A 13,439-nucleotide genomic window follows, 5' to 3' on the forward strand; every position below is an offset into this window, starting at 1 on the left:
ATAGCGTGCCTTGCGGGTACGCTTCGCCAGCTGAGCCGGCCTGTTGCTTTTTCCTCCGCACCATGGCCGACGGATAATGCCGCTGTGGGGGCGCCGCCGTTGCTTCTGCCTCCCGCGGTGGCTTGCCGGGGCAGGAGGGCACTACGTTGGTGGCGCCCGCGTAAGCTTTCCGTAGTCCCTCTTTGTGGCCCCCAAATAGCCTCCAGTCTAGCAACGGCCTCTAGCAACCATTGAGGCGTCCCTGCGGGTTTGGCCATCGGCCTCGTACTGCGTACTGGACGACCTGAAGGTAATGTGCAGTCTGCTCCACTGCCATCCGGCCTGACAGACCTCCAGTCCCGCCTGGCAAGGATGGACAGAGCGCAAGCGATCCTTTTACGAGAACTGTGGACCCGGTCTCGCATCCCCCCAGATGATCTCCGTGATGAGGACATCTCCCACTGGGTTGAGCACTCCCTGTAAGGAGAAAAAGAGCAATGAATTGCGCCATGTGAATAACACATGGATAGAACAGGCCGTGGGGCGGCGGCGGCGACCGACCGCCGCCTCGCGATTTGCGCAAAACCTGACGACGATCACTTTGCATTTCGGCAGCTCCTCTGACTCGCGCGAGCACGCTATTAGTATTACAGTATCTTTCCAGGGGTGCCTTGTTGTATCCCGCGGGGGTAGAGTTGCCGGTGTGCAGGGCATTGTGTCACCGATGCGGAAGCGGCCTGGCAGATCGCTCTGTGGGGACTTAAGACCTTGCACCCGGACAGTTACCTGGCTTTTCGTTTCGTGGCTGGCTTTGACGCCTGTGTTATTGGACAGGGGCTCGCTTGCTCAACTCACGTGTTGGTTGCTTCTGCGCCGAGAGTGATGTCAAAAACGTGTCAAGCGAGCATACCTAAACGTCGCGCACGTTGGAGCATGGTCTGACTCAAAACAACTGTTGCGCTAGAGAATGATACTGTATCTGGACTGGCTACGGATCTAGCCGCTCGCAATGCAACTGGACATGTTCCTTCTTTTCCTCTAACACTGGCCCTGTGGAGGTGCCGGGTCTCCTCCGCGCCAATGGTCGGCATATGACGAGTCATAACTATTGCCCCCATCTTCCATACTCTTCTTGCTCGGCAAGAAGCGAGGTCTTCGGATACAGACTGTGCCGCACCTCTGCCGGTTCGTTTGACCTCCGCATTGTAAGGGGAGGTGCAGGAATCGGAACCTTCTAGGGCCAGGGGCCAGGGGCTCGCTTTCCCTGCAATAATCCCGCCTGGCAGAAAGATCTTCATCTCCAGAGTCCTCATTCGAAACCCATGCCTCGGCGTGCTTCTGAAGGAGCGCTATGCTTGGCGACAAGACCTTTCGGGTAGGAGGCACTTCTGCTCATTTTCTTCAGATGGAACATTCGCTGCACGCTGCTTCAGCGTCCTGCTCGTGCTGGCAGCAGGGATTCTGCGACTGTACTTCGACATGTTGGCGACGACATAGCCACTGGGCAAGTTTCAGCGCAACGTGCGTGGACATGTGATGCTGGCCTATCTTGTCTGCTTTGTGGGACTGCCTCGCCCCAGACCACGACACCATGCTTTCTGCTGGTGATCTCTGTTGGCTCTGACTGGCCGTCCAACAGGCCATAATTAGATCAAAACGCCGCAGCGTCTTAGCTTCCTGGTCGAAGATCCCAAGTGGCTCTGCTCGAAGCCCTATGCACGCCCCAAGGCAATCCCCTCTCTACCCACCACCTTGCAGCTCAGCACGAGCCAGAAGTGATGGGGATACGGCATCGCAGTGTCGAAGTGTCCCATGCCTCGGCGATCATCGTGTGCAAAGCGTATGGAAGCAGAGAGCGGGCAGTGAGACAAGCACATCTACACTTAAATCAGTGCCCCTTTCCTGAGCTCCAAGACGGACCATGCAGAATCCATACCAGCATAACGGCGCGCATTCCGACTTGCATGACGATTAACCAAAATCATATTCGGGAACTGCATGGAATGTCCCAGACAAGCAATGATGCACTACACTACCGCTGTGATGCTACCACACCACACTAGGTAGCCCTACACACCTACTCAGGGATGCGACGGCGAGTGGTCTGAGGCCAGTCACACTTTCCGTTCTTACACTGTGATCAAAATCTGGAGCTGGGCCCTTTTGAAGTGTCAAAGCGAAGCGGCAAGAGTCCCTCTAGGGTACGCTCACCCCCAGAGGCAAATCAATGGTCACTCCAACCCTGGCAGGCAGCCCGCAAGGATCTATGCTGCGCTTCATCGAGGCTGCGGACAGACCATCACGGATGAACCCATGCAGGGATATTGTCTCCTTCAGGTTCGATTTGGCCCCCTTGGGCATACCTTAACGTGCCTCCGGCACTAGTTCCTGCATTCTGTGGCCCGACTCAGTAATTGGCCGGCTCATAACTCTTTCAACGCCTTTAGGGGTCTACGCAACGGCCGCTATACATAACGGTCCGCTCACCGGACTCTCCTTGGTTTGGTTCCCGCTTGGCCGCCAATCCTTCCTTTTCTCTTTTAGAACAAGCTCCCAGCTTAGAGTTCTGTGTTCCCTTCCATTCGTTGCCGTAGTTTACGCCCACGTCCATCGCACGCCAGGCTCGTTGCAGGCCATCATACACGACAAAGGGTCGACTAGCGAGCGAGCCGAAGCTACAACACCCAGTTCTTCCGGCTGATTTTCCGCTACAAAGTTGTTCTTTGCAGATACCGACAGGGACCATCACAATCGATGAAAGTTTCCGACACCTTGGCCGCGTCTTTGATCCAAGTATCCTCCGTCAACAGGCGCCATGGCCACTGAGTCACAGGGGCCGACCGTGACTGCGGTGGCTATTGCTTTTACCGTCATTACGGTGGTTGCAGTATCGCTCAGAGTCTGGGCTCGCATCTTCCTTGTCAAGTCTTTCGGCACAGACGATGGTGAGTTGCCTTGTCATACGTTCTCCATGGAAGATAGAGAGACTCGGAAACTGACCCGCGTTGTCTTACAACAGCTTTAATCTGCATAGCTGCTGTAAGTTTGCCATCTGCGCCTGCCTTCGCAGAAGTAAAGACAATGACAGAGTACTCATTCACATATCCAATAGACACTGGCGACTGCCTTCACGGTCGTGTCAATTCTTGGTGAGTTACCCATTCTCAAGACCGGTCAGCGTCACAAAACCCAGCACTGACGCCCTTTCCCCCTGATGCAGCGGTTGGCCGTGGCTTGGGCGACCACATTGAGGAGGTCATGGCCCGCGGGACGGCCAACTTTATGGCCTACATGCAACTCGTGTGGCTGTCGTCCATATTCTACAACGCGACTCTCGGCTTCATCAAGATCTCGGTGCTGGCGCTCTACATGCGTCTGGGCGACCGGATGCTGCGCAGGCTGGCCATGATCATGATCGGTGTCATCACTTGCCAGGCGGGCGGCAACGTCTTTGCGTGCATCTTCCAGTGCTCGCCGATAGCTGCTGCCTACGATCTATCGATCCCGGCGGAGAGCAAGCGCTGCATCAACATCAACGCGTTCTACCTGGCCAACGCGGCGGTCAACATCTTTACCGACTTGTTGACGTACACCCTGCCGATCAAGCTCATTATCAACCTGCAGGTCTCGAAGCAGCAGAAGATTGGCTTGTTTGTCATTCTGTGCCTGGGTCTTTTGTAAGTGATGGACAGCCCAGCCCCCTCTACGTGATTCTTGTGTACAGACACCCAACGGGCCCTTGAACAAGCATTGGGAAGCAGGACAAGACAAGCTGACTCCCCTCAACCTCCGCAGCGCCTGCATCTCCTCGATCATCCGAATCACTTTTATCCCGCAGATGCTCGTCAACCCGGACGCGACATGGGTCATCTCGGACGCCATGTACTGGTCGGTGATTGAGATCAACATTGGCATCCTGGCCGCGTCGATCCCGTCGTACAAGACGATTGCGAAGCGCTACGCGCCCAGACTCCTCGGCACGTCCTCGAACGGCGGCTCGCGGTCGCACAAAAAGTCGTCGGGCGGCAGCGGGCTGTACAAGCTGTCCGGCTTCCAGAAGATCAGCAACAACAAGAGCCAGACCCGCAGCGGCGGCGGCGGCACGGCGCGCAACACGCACCACGACTCGACCATCATGGACCTGCGGAACCTGGACACGGACAGTGCCGATGGGCAGCACCGCCGCGAGGGCTCGTCGGGTGGTGGTGGTGTTGATGGTGGTGGTCCGGGCAAGAGGATGAACCCGCACGTCAACACACGCATCGAGCCGACCTCGAAGCTTGATCTGGACAACAGCTCTGAGGAGGCGTTGTTTGCGCCAAAGGGAAAGATCAGTGTCAAGACGCAGATCACCACTCAGTACGAAGGTTGATGTTTGAAGGTTGCAAAGGTCGCAAAAGATCATGAAATTATTGGATGGTGTTGGTTTTCGTTTGGCGGCAAAAGGTTGGAAACTCATGCGTGTTGGTACTTGAAGATTTGTCGATAATCAGGAACGTCCTGGAACGAGATATCCAGCTGGCGACTAAGGTCCAGGACTGGACATGGTTGAGGGAGTATGGTCCGGGCCATCTCTCTCGTTGAGCGCGTATATAATGTTGAGGTGTTACATATCATATGGACAAGCAAGTCAGTCAATACTTGGATTCTCAAGACGATCGTGAACACGGAATTCAGGAGAAGTCCTCGACTTGGTATGCGGGCGTGTCGAACAGTGCTCGAATTGAATTCCATACGGATTCTGACTCTGACCATGACCGATTGTCACGCTCCGTGATTAAAATTTATGTGCAAAGACTTATCTTTACAGAGCCCGAAGCACTGATCACGACGGCCACAACCGCCGTTGACTCCGTAGTACGGGTGCCATATCGGAGGTTTGGATCCGGCTTTTCGTGAAGGAACACCGACTTTCAAGGTGTTATTTGGTCCGGGCGGTTTTCTCGGGATCCGTGGAACCTCAGCATTTATTGCGGGCACAGGATGGTGTTCTAGTATCTCTCACAGGGCAGGGTTAATGATTTGTTAGTACCTTCGGCTCCTTGACCCATCACCCACATATTTGTACACGTGGGAAAACCACCAGACTTGTTCATTTTGGCAATGCCACGGACTCGCAGAGATCAGAGCATTATTAACCACGCCACGACTATTTCCGACAAGGCATGGCGAGGGCCGTCACATCCGCTGTAGCTCCGCCGGAGGTTCATACCTCGCACGTTGGTCAAGTTTTCACTCCACCGAGCTTCGTGAAGGGCAGATCCTCCATCCGCCATACCTGCCAGATCAACAGCCCCCAATTCCACATTCGTCCAGAGCTACGAGCAATCGGCCGTGCAGCGAAGCACTTGGCCGCACTCATTCTCCACCGCTACCACCAAAACCGCACAGGCCGATGGCAGAGAGCGGCCACTGGCCAAACTCGATATCGTCACAACAACGAGTTGGGGATGGATTTGGCAGCAACGACAACAATCTCGGTTCCATGAAGGCAATGCTCTGCATGTTACAGGAGAACACAGCAACAACGAGGCCAGCAGTGATGCAGCGATTAGCAACAATGACAACCCAGCCCCTCGCTCTCTGCCGCCCCCTTAAGCGGCATTACAGTAGCGCACAGATATATCTAAAGAGAAAGAGCGCTAAGGCCGGCGCCTACGTAAACCGCGCGACTGATCAGCTCGGCTACGAGGCGTGGTAGCCGAGCTGCCTGGATAAGGAGTGCAACAAGTGTGCGAGGATCCTGAAGAGCTTTATCCTTAAGTCGTCGTTCTTTCACCTCTTTCTCACATCTGGGATATGAATAGATATTGATCCACGTATTATCAACAGACGGAGTATACGTAGAAGATACACCAGCCTCCTCATTACTACCATGAGAATCCATATAATTATCTCCCTTCCTATAATAAAAATACTACACTATCCTATTGCCGGACTCGCCATACTACCCCGGCCCGAAGCCTTGTATCGAGAAGACCACCTATAGGGCTATTATTGATAAGTCCCTGGTTAAGATTCATGAGTCGGTCCTCGCCTAGGCCAAGGATTCATATCGTTCCGCATAGGCGGCCCGTATAGTAGTAGCGCGAGAGTGTCCGGTATTATTATAGGCCGCCCACCCGACGGGGTTCTAGTCGCCGCCCTCGAGTACCCTATCTCATAGTCTCTTCGTTGACTTTACACTAGGCTTCAAATAACCGCGAATACGAACTTAATACGGACTAGGCTGTTAACGCCTTTACTAAGCGCGTTTATTTCTGTCTCAGATGTGACGTAGCTATAGTAGCGGCGCCTCTAAGCGCCGGGGATTAGCTGGACGCCGATATTAACTTTAAGAGCGGCGGCGCGGCTGTGGGGAAGCCCGTATAGTACCACGTTAAGTCCCGCGGTTTCTACGCGGGAGCGGGTATAGACGGGGCGATCATTATGAAGAGGCCTGACGCGAATAGTATATTCTACAGCGAGAGGAATATTAGACTATAGAAGATCCTTCAAGAGGATGTTATAGCGCACCCGCACGGCACGCTCGCGGAAGATAAGTCACGGATCAAGCCCGAGAGAGTCGCGCCGCTGATGATTGGTGTGAGGGACGCAGACGGGAGAGGAGGGCATAGACAGCAAGGATGGAACATCTGATCACGGCAAACAAGTAGAGCTCCAGGTAACATGTGGACCCGCAGACAAGATTGAGAATTTTCTTTTTCTTATATCAATGGCCTGGCAAGCGGAGTCTGTCCCTCCGATTTTCCGGAGATCAATTCCTCAATGACCCCTCAGCGTTGTTCCTCATACTCTCACGTCTTCGAAAAGCCTTCCAAGGAACTCAGCGACTGCAGATCGATTTCGTCCAACACTCCACGCCATTCGATGATGCTCTTTGAGCCGCCGGTGCGAGCTTGCTTCTCCATTCTCCTCTGCAGTGCCCCCGGGTCGAAGAAAAGCGGCGCATCCGCTTTGCCCATGATTGGGAACTTGTCGGCAGGAAGGCCACGCCACAAGCCATACTTTGCGTGAAGCTTGACAGTCATGCTGAAGCGATGGGCCGGGCGGACAATCAATAGAGGAATGACGAGGTGCTCTGGCACACCTTTGGGCGTGACGGGGTCTTCGTCGACGCACACGAGCAGGGCATTGCGGTGACGGCCTCCACGCCTCGTGGTCACTGACACGGCGCCGGTGGCCACTCTCGACCGCGTCCGGCTTGCCTCGAATCCGGCGGTGGCGATGCCTTCGTGGCCGGCCTGGAAGCTGCCAGTCGTCGTTGTTGAGATCTCGTTTGTAGTGGCAGATCCTTTCCAGACGCCGGGACCCGGAAAGTACTTTTCAATCGAGGCATGTCGGCGCAGACCTTGATCGCCGCTCTCGTCACCAGAATCGTCCGAATCATCATCATCATCATCGTCGTCGTCGTCGTCGTCAGAATCATCGCGCGCATCGTTTGATTTCGCCGTGGGAGCGCCCTCGAGAGCAATGGAGATCTGCATCGTCTGTATCCTGCTGAACCACCTTTCATTTCGTCTCGGGCTGGATATCTGGAACTGGAGTCGGATCAGGTAGGCATGGTCGCCTCTGTAGGTGCCTGCGTAGATTGGTCGAAGACACTCTCCCTGTGCCGTGCCGCTTGCGATGATCTCACGAGGTATAGATTCTTGGGACTTGGTGTTCTTCATGGGAGCTGACAGCTGGCCGTCTGCTTCATCTTCGGTAAGGAGCAACTTGAATCCAAAGTCGAGATCTGCGTCTTCCATGCCATCATCGTCGTCCGCGTCTTTGGGCTCCAGTTTTGGGGAAGCCTGAACATCAGACACCTCCAGCGCGGCGAATTCGACCCCTAGATCCTTTGTTGGCACATGTGTAACCTGCGGTAGGGTCTGCAATGCCGCCATTAGAGCGGTTTGTGTAACTGCACAAAATGGGAAGCACTTTTGGAGAAGATATGAATACTGCCCCCTTAATGCGGAGGCTCTGTAGTAGAATGATTGTGGTGTCCAAAGTCAAGAAACAATTGAGATGGACTGTCACGTAAGAAAAGGCGACCTGGCTGTTGTTTCCCCCGCACAGCAGCAAGCGTTGCATCCATAGCCCGAGCTGAGCTTTGTGGCTGCACTGATCATTGGCTGGGAAACATCGAGGCTGAACAGAACAAGCTATCGCCGACTGCTTACATGGGAGCAGTGAGGATCTGTGCAAATATCAGTGGGTGTCAAGGCCACATATATGTGCCCAGGTGCAGGGATGTCCAGTCCCGGCGCCTAATCCCGCACGATCAGTAGCAAGAGTGAGGCAGAACACATGTGAGTCAAGGCGTGCGGCTGAGTGTTTTGGCAGCGACTGAGCTGCATCCCAGCCCGCAGCTGAGGGAACTCGGAAGCCAATGCGACGTGCCAGGCTGGGATACCAAAGTGAGACACGAGCCTGATAAAAGTGCATCAATTATACAGCGGTCGATGAACTGTCAACGTGTGGTTTTAGCAACATCGCCAGTCCGTCAAAAGCCCCTGGCAACTCAACTTCATTCCGACGTGGCGATATAACGGAAGCAGTAAATTCACTGGCGACATGGCGTCCCCAGGTTACAGAGGGGTGTATACCTCCCTCTACGCTTCACTGAGCCCTCAAGCCATCCAGGATATCGAACAAGTTATCTGGTGTAGGCTGGTGGGTCAGTTTGACGTAGGCCGCAAGATTCTATTAAATGAACTCGACGCCTTTTCCGCCAGCCCCGTGGTCATCATAGAGCACGGAGACCTGGAGATCGAGGCCGGGAGATGGGGAGAAGCTTACCGCGTCCTTGACGCTGGACTGAAGACACTGGAAAAGCTCGAACAACAGTCTGAAACTGCGGCACGTCGACTGATAGCATTAACACGGGCCATGGTCGGGATTCGACATCGTGGCGATGCCGAGTCTGCTATCATAGAGATCGAGAGGACAATGCAATGGCTTGGGGACGTGCCTGTTGCGGCGTATTCCGATATTCAGGTAAGTCAAATCCAACCCTACCTTCGGCCACGACAGTGGCGACTCACAAGACCACCCAGGCCAGCTGTGTTCGCCGATACGTCATCCTTTACCTCTTCGCGAAGCTCAGTGCCAAGTACGAGAACGCAGAAGCCGAGCACATCCCACTGTACAATGCTCAAAATCAAGAGTCCCAACAAAGCACGCCTTGGGCTGGTCTGAGACAGCTTCAACAGTCATTATGCGATCGAGGAATGTTCAACGAGGCCAACGCCTTGTTTCGCCAGACGCTCAACCGCACACCACTTGAAAACCGCGAGATAGTCGTCGAGGAGTTTCTCGCGTCCATTGGAAACATGCCCGCTACGACCCTGAAGAGATACTTCGAAGCAGTCGTACGCCTACAGTGGGCAGGCACTTACTTCCTTCTACAGAAGCGAGACCGCGCGATAGAAGAGATGGAAAAGTCGGCGGCAGCCTTCAATGCCTTTTGCGACCAATTTGAGGTGGCGGACAGAGACGCTGCCCCTCACGTCCATGCCTGGGCGTATGAATTGCTGGCTGCCGTACAGGATCCTACCGAAAGGCTGGACCGCACCGAAGCTCTCGCTGCTGAACTGAAGCGCCTTGGCAGCGGCAAACTTGGCATGTGCCTTTCCGCTGCCGCTGATCTTTCTTGGGCTTTCTATAATTACACCAAGGACAAGGCGTATCGCGAGCGCTTCTTCGCATTCCAGGCCCAGTTGGAAGAGTACGACACAAACGTGTCCGAGGATCTGTGCGACCTCATCTTGCATCGAAACACCCTCATCTCGGCCACAGTTAGCACCATGGTCGACCGACAAAATTCGCTGGAATGGATTGATGGATTTCTCCAAAAGCACGTATACTTTACCGCACCCACAGAGCTGGCCTCACTCTACAGAAACAAAGCCTTGGTACTGCAAACTCTGCGTCGGACGGCCGAAGCCAAGAAAGCCGATGCGGTGGCTGACAGACTCGATTCTCCCGAACATGTCCAGGGAAGAAAATGGATGCACCTCGGTTATCTTGGGACAGCCGATCCGGCCAACACTGGTGCTGATCCTGACAGAGATGACTTCGAGGATGAGGATCTGGAAGGTCCCTTTTTTGCGCCATGGATCAAAACACTGGGGGATCCGAGTAGAACAGCGAAAGTTCTCTGCAGTCTATTGAGAGACTGGCTCCTTGAAGACATCACTAGCCAGAGAATCTCCGAAGAAGAATGGAAAATCATCGCCGGCGAAGCAGAAGTGGACATCCATCAACCGGATGGCGCTACTCATTCATCACCTTCGGCCAGATCCAGCGGCGAGAGTCTGCTTGATCAGCTGTCATCGGTAATCTTTGACACATCTTCACCTCGCCCATTACCTGCTCTTGAGCAAAGGTATGCAAGCCTGTGCAAGTGGCTGGCGAACCCTCCACTTGGTCAACGAAAGAGGCGGCTTCTCGCTCTGATGGAACTGCGCGATGCAAGGCAACAGACCTTCGCAAAAGGGCGGTTATGGGATCAGCAGATCGCCGAATTGACGGAACTTCTCAACCTATGCGAGACTCTCCCGCGACAAATCTCCATCATCTTCCCTCACAGCCGGGGATCTTACCTGGGTGCTCTCGCACTTGCTCAAATGGCGAAGCTTGAAAGTCAACTCGACCTTACTACCGCAGCGAGCTTCGAGGTGGTCTTACGAGAGGCAGAGGCTTCGAGCAGTCGCGCCCTGGACGAGTTCAGGAGGACGAACAACCTGGCACAGATCGCCGTGCAACAGCGCAATGCAGCACGCATCTGTCTCTGGCAGATACTGAAGCTTCACAGGCTTGGGCAAAAATCGGAACTGACAACGGAGTCGAGACAGGATGAAGCCAGCCGCTTAAGTGCAATCAACGAGCTGCGGGAAGTTGGGATGCAGAGGATCGAAGAAGCAAACCACATTTTCACACAGAGCGAGCTGCATGCGTCACGGAGCGATGGTCTCGAGGCGGTCAACAATCGGCACGCTCTGGTCACCTCTAACGCGAGTTTCCAGACCATCCAGGTGGCAATAGCTCTGCTTTTGGCCGAGCCGGGTGGCCCTAGCGAAAGAACCATTACTCAAGTCTGGACCTGGGTGCAGAAGTACAAAGCCCGCTCCCTTGCCCGCACCATTGGTGCACGCGCTTCAGATCCGCCGGGGCTTGTGAGCGAGATCATGGCTTTTCCTGGATCTAAAGCCCTTTATGAAGAGATGGGCCGGCTTCAAAATCAGATCGACATGGCCGAGCAGCATGAAAGATTCGAGCTGCGCCGAAAAATGGAGCATCATCGAGGTCTAATGAAACGAGACCCGCTGCTGCGTCGGGTGATCGATCTTCGTGAAGGCAATCCTTTTGATGGATCTGAGCTTGCGGTGATCAACAAGGAGACGGGTGAAGATGTCGTCTTGGTGGACTGGATGTATCACTACTCAACGTTTGCTGATGCACCCGGCCAGTTTCTGCTGTTCACAGCGAGATGTGGCTCAGCACCGGACATGGAATTCCGAACGACCATGGATGTCTTGAAGACCAAGGCAGAAGACATTGCAGCGTGGGAGAGAACCTTCTTGAACCCGGCGGAATGGAAGGACATCCCCGAGGAGAATCTCGCCAGTCTTAAGGCGCGGATAGACCTGGACCATCTCCTTGGAGAATTGGTTGCGCCACTGGCACAGCGCACACGCCCAAAAGACTTTCTGGTTCTCTGTCCATCAACAGCTCTTCACCGCATACCGATCCATGCACTATCAATCAGAGATAAAGACCCGCGAGAGGCTGACATGGTCGACGAGAAGACTCTCTCGCAACGGAATTCTCTGGTGTACATCCACAGCCACTCGCTGCTGCGATCTTGCTTCGCTGCTACCCAATTTGTGCACCATTTGCCAGTCAATCGGTCGGCACTGAAGCCTCTCTTTGTCTCTGGTATCCCAGTAACGGAGTTGCCAGACGCTGGGAAGCCAGAGTCTGGACGCTTTAGTGCTGGGAGGGGTCGCATTCGAGGGCTGGCAGAACAATTCAAGACGAAGCCAATGATCGACGATGATGGCTCCAAAGAGAGTTTGATGGAATCCATCCCACATTCTCGACTGCTGCATGTCCATACGCACTGTCAGTGGAAATCTTCCGACCCGCTGGACCACCACCTCGAACTCGCCCGCCCGCACGACTTGGTCAAGCCTGGAGAATCGCCAGTGGAACAGCTTGCTGCTCGGGAGGTGCTTGGCATCAGGCTCTCGACTGCCACGCATGTCAACATGATTGCCTGCCAGGGAGGGGTGACCGAGGTGAAGCCTGGAGATGAGGTCATGGGTCTTGTGCCAGCTTTTCTCCATTCCGGCGCGAGCTCTACCGTGTCCACGCTCTGGCGCATCAGTGACGTGCACGGGGCGGAGTTTTCTCGCTCATTCTTCAACTCCTTCATCAAACAGCTCAAAGCCAAGCCCTCCGCTAAGGTAGGTGACGACTCTACGACAGGGACAGCATCGACCTCGTTCGTCAATATGGCCAAGGCTATGCGCCACGCCATACGGGAGCTCGATCCGGACAATCAGCAACCACTTTACAAATGGGCAGGATTTGTTCTGCACGGTTTCTGGGAGTTTCCAGTATCGGATGAGGACAGAGCGTGGATTCAAAAGCTGAAAGCAGTCAAAGAGAGAAGAAACATTTGACGATAGTCAAAGAGTAAATCTCAAGGGCAAGGCGTGGAATACCGGATAACTTACGTGTTTTCTTTTTCTTTCCCTCAATTGTTTACCTGGCAAGAGTGTATGTTTCCCTGTGTATTTCCTGTAGTCTTGTCGATTTCGAGCCGTTTTCGAGCACAGCTGGTGCTTCCAACTTTAAATCCTAACCCATTCTCCGAAACAGCGTCGTCGGAGAATGTGCCCTCTGGCCAGGCACTACTTTGAGCGACTACGACCAGGCCACCATGGATCTCAGTAGCCCTGGACGGCCCATTCTCAGCCTCGTCTACACCGTCGTCGATCGCCTCTGGAGACGGAGACTGCCTCCACAGCTCCAACAGTTCAAGCCGACGAACGTGAGTTTTCGGCAACCACGACATATCCACTCCCCACGGTGTCTTTTTAGAGAACCATATCTTGGACTTACACGTAGTCATCCACAAACAAAAGACCGCCCGACCTCAAAGTGCGCTTCCCCACGACCCCAGAGTGACGATCCGCGAGGCGCCCACAGGCGTTGAGCTCGTCGCGTGCGCCTGCAGCACCAACGGCTGCAAGGAGCAGTACTGCCGTGACTGCGTCCTCGTCCCGCACGGCAGCTGGGCCACTGAAACCAAGTGCGTATCGGCGCACATTTACAATTCCAGAATGTGAAAGAATGTGCCAAGATGGGAGTCTTGGTGCCGAACTCTGAGCTGAAAGCGCGCCGCCAGGATGCCATGCAGGGTCCGATGGTCGGCGGGGCATGTGGCTCCACTCGTCGGAGCG

The 13,439-nt window shown here is 54.5% G+C and overlaps 3 protein-coding genes across 3 annotated transcripts; 2 read left to right on the forward strand and 1 right to left on the reverse strand.

Moving 5' to 3' along the window:
* The first annotated feature begins 2,354 nt into the window (after nt 1–2,354).
* On the forward strand, nt 2,355–4,730 carry B0I36DRAFT_323839 (uncharacterized protein). Its single transcript, XM_046154028.1, has 5 exons — nt 2,355–2,924; nt 2,999–3,018; nt 3,092–3,128; nt 3,200–3,656; nt 3,775–4,730. The coding sequence occupies exons 1-5, from the start codon at nt 2,795–2,797 to the stop codon at nt 4,349–4,351; spliced, it is 1,221 nt and encodes a 406-aa protein (XP_046013076.1). The 5' UTR covers nt 2,355–2,794; the 3' UTR covers nt 4,352–4,730.
* Nucleotides 4,731–6,654: 1,924 nt separating this feature from the next.
* B0I36DRAFT_323841 (uncharacterized protein) lies at nt 6,655–8,131 on the reverse strand. The gene has a single exon (XM_046154029.1). It carries the CDS (start codon nt 7,866–7,868, stop codon nt 6,777–6,779), a length of 1,092 nt encoding a protein of 363 aa, XP_046013077.1. The 5' UTR covers nt 7,869–8,131; the 3' UTR covers nt 6,655–6,776.
* Nucleotides 8,132–8,541: 410 nt separating this feature from the next.
* B0I36DRAFT_409747 (CHAT domain-containing protein) lies at nt 8,542–12,693 on the forward strand (the record flags this gene model as incomplete). Its single annotated transcript, XM_046161898.1, has 3 exons — nt 8,542–8,964; nt 9,024–10,217; nt 10,296–12,693. The coding sequence occupies 3 exons, from the start codon at nt 8,542–8,544 to the stop codon at nt 12,654–12,656; spliced, it is 3,978 nt and encodes a 1,325-aa protein (XP_046013078.1). The 3' UTR covers nt 12,657–12,693.
* Between the last annotated feature and the right edge of the window lie 746 nt (nt 12,694–13,439).

Source organism: Microdochium trichocladiopsis (assembly GCF_020744255.1).
Source record: "Microdochium trichocladiopsis strain MPI-CAGE-CH-0230 chromosome Unknown B0I36scaffold_5, whole genome shotgun sequence".
In the NCBI taxonomy this organism is placed as follows: domain Eukaryota; kingdom Fungi; phylum Ascomycota; class Sordariomycetes; order Xylariales; family Microdochiaceae; genus Microdochium; species Microdochium trichocladiopsis.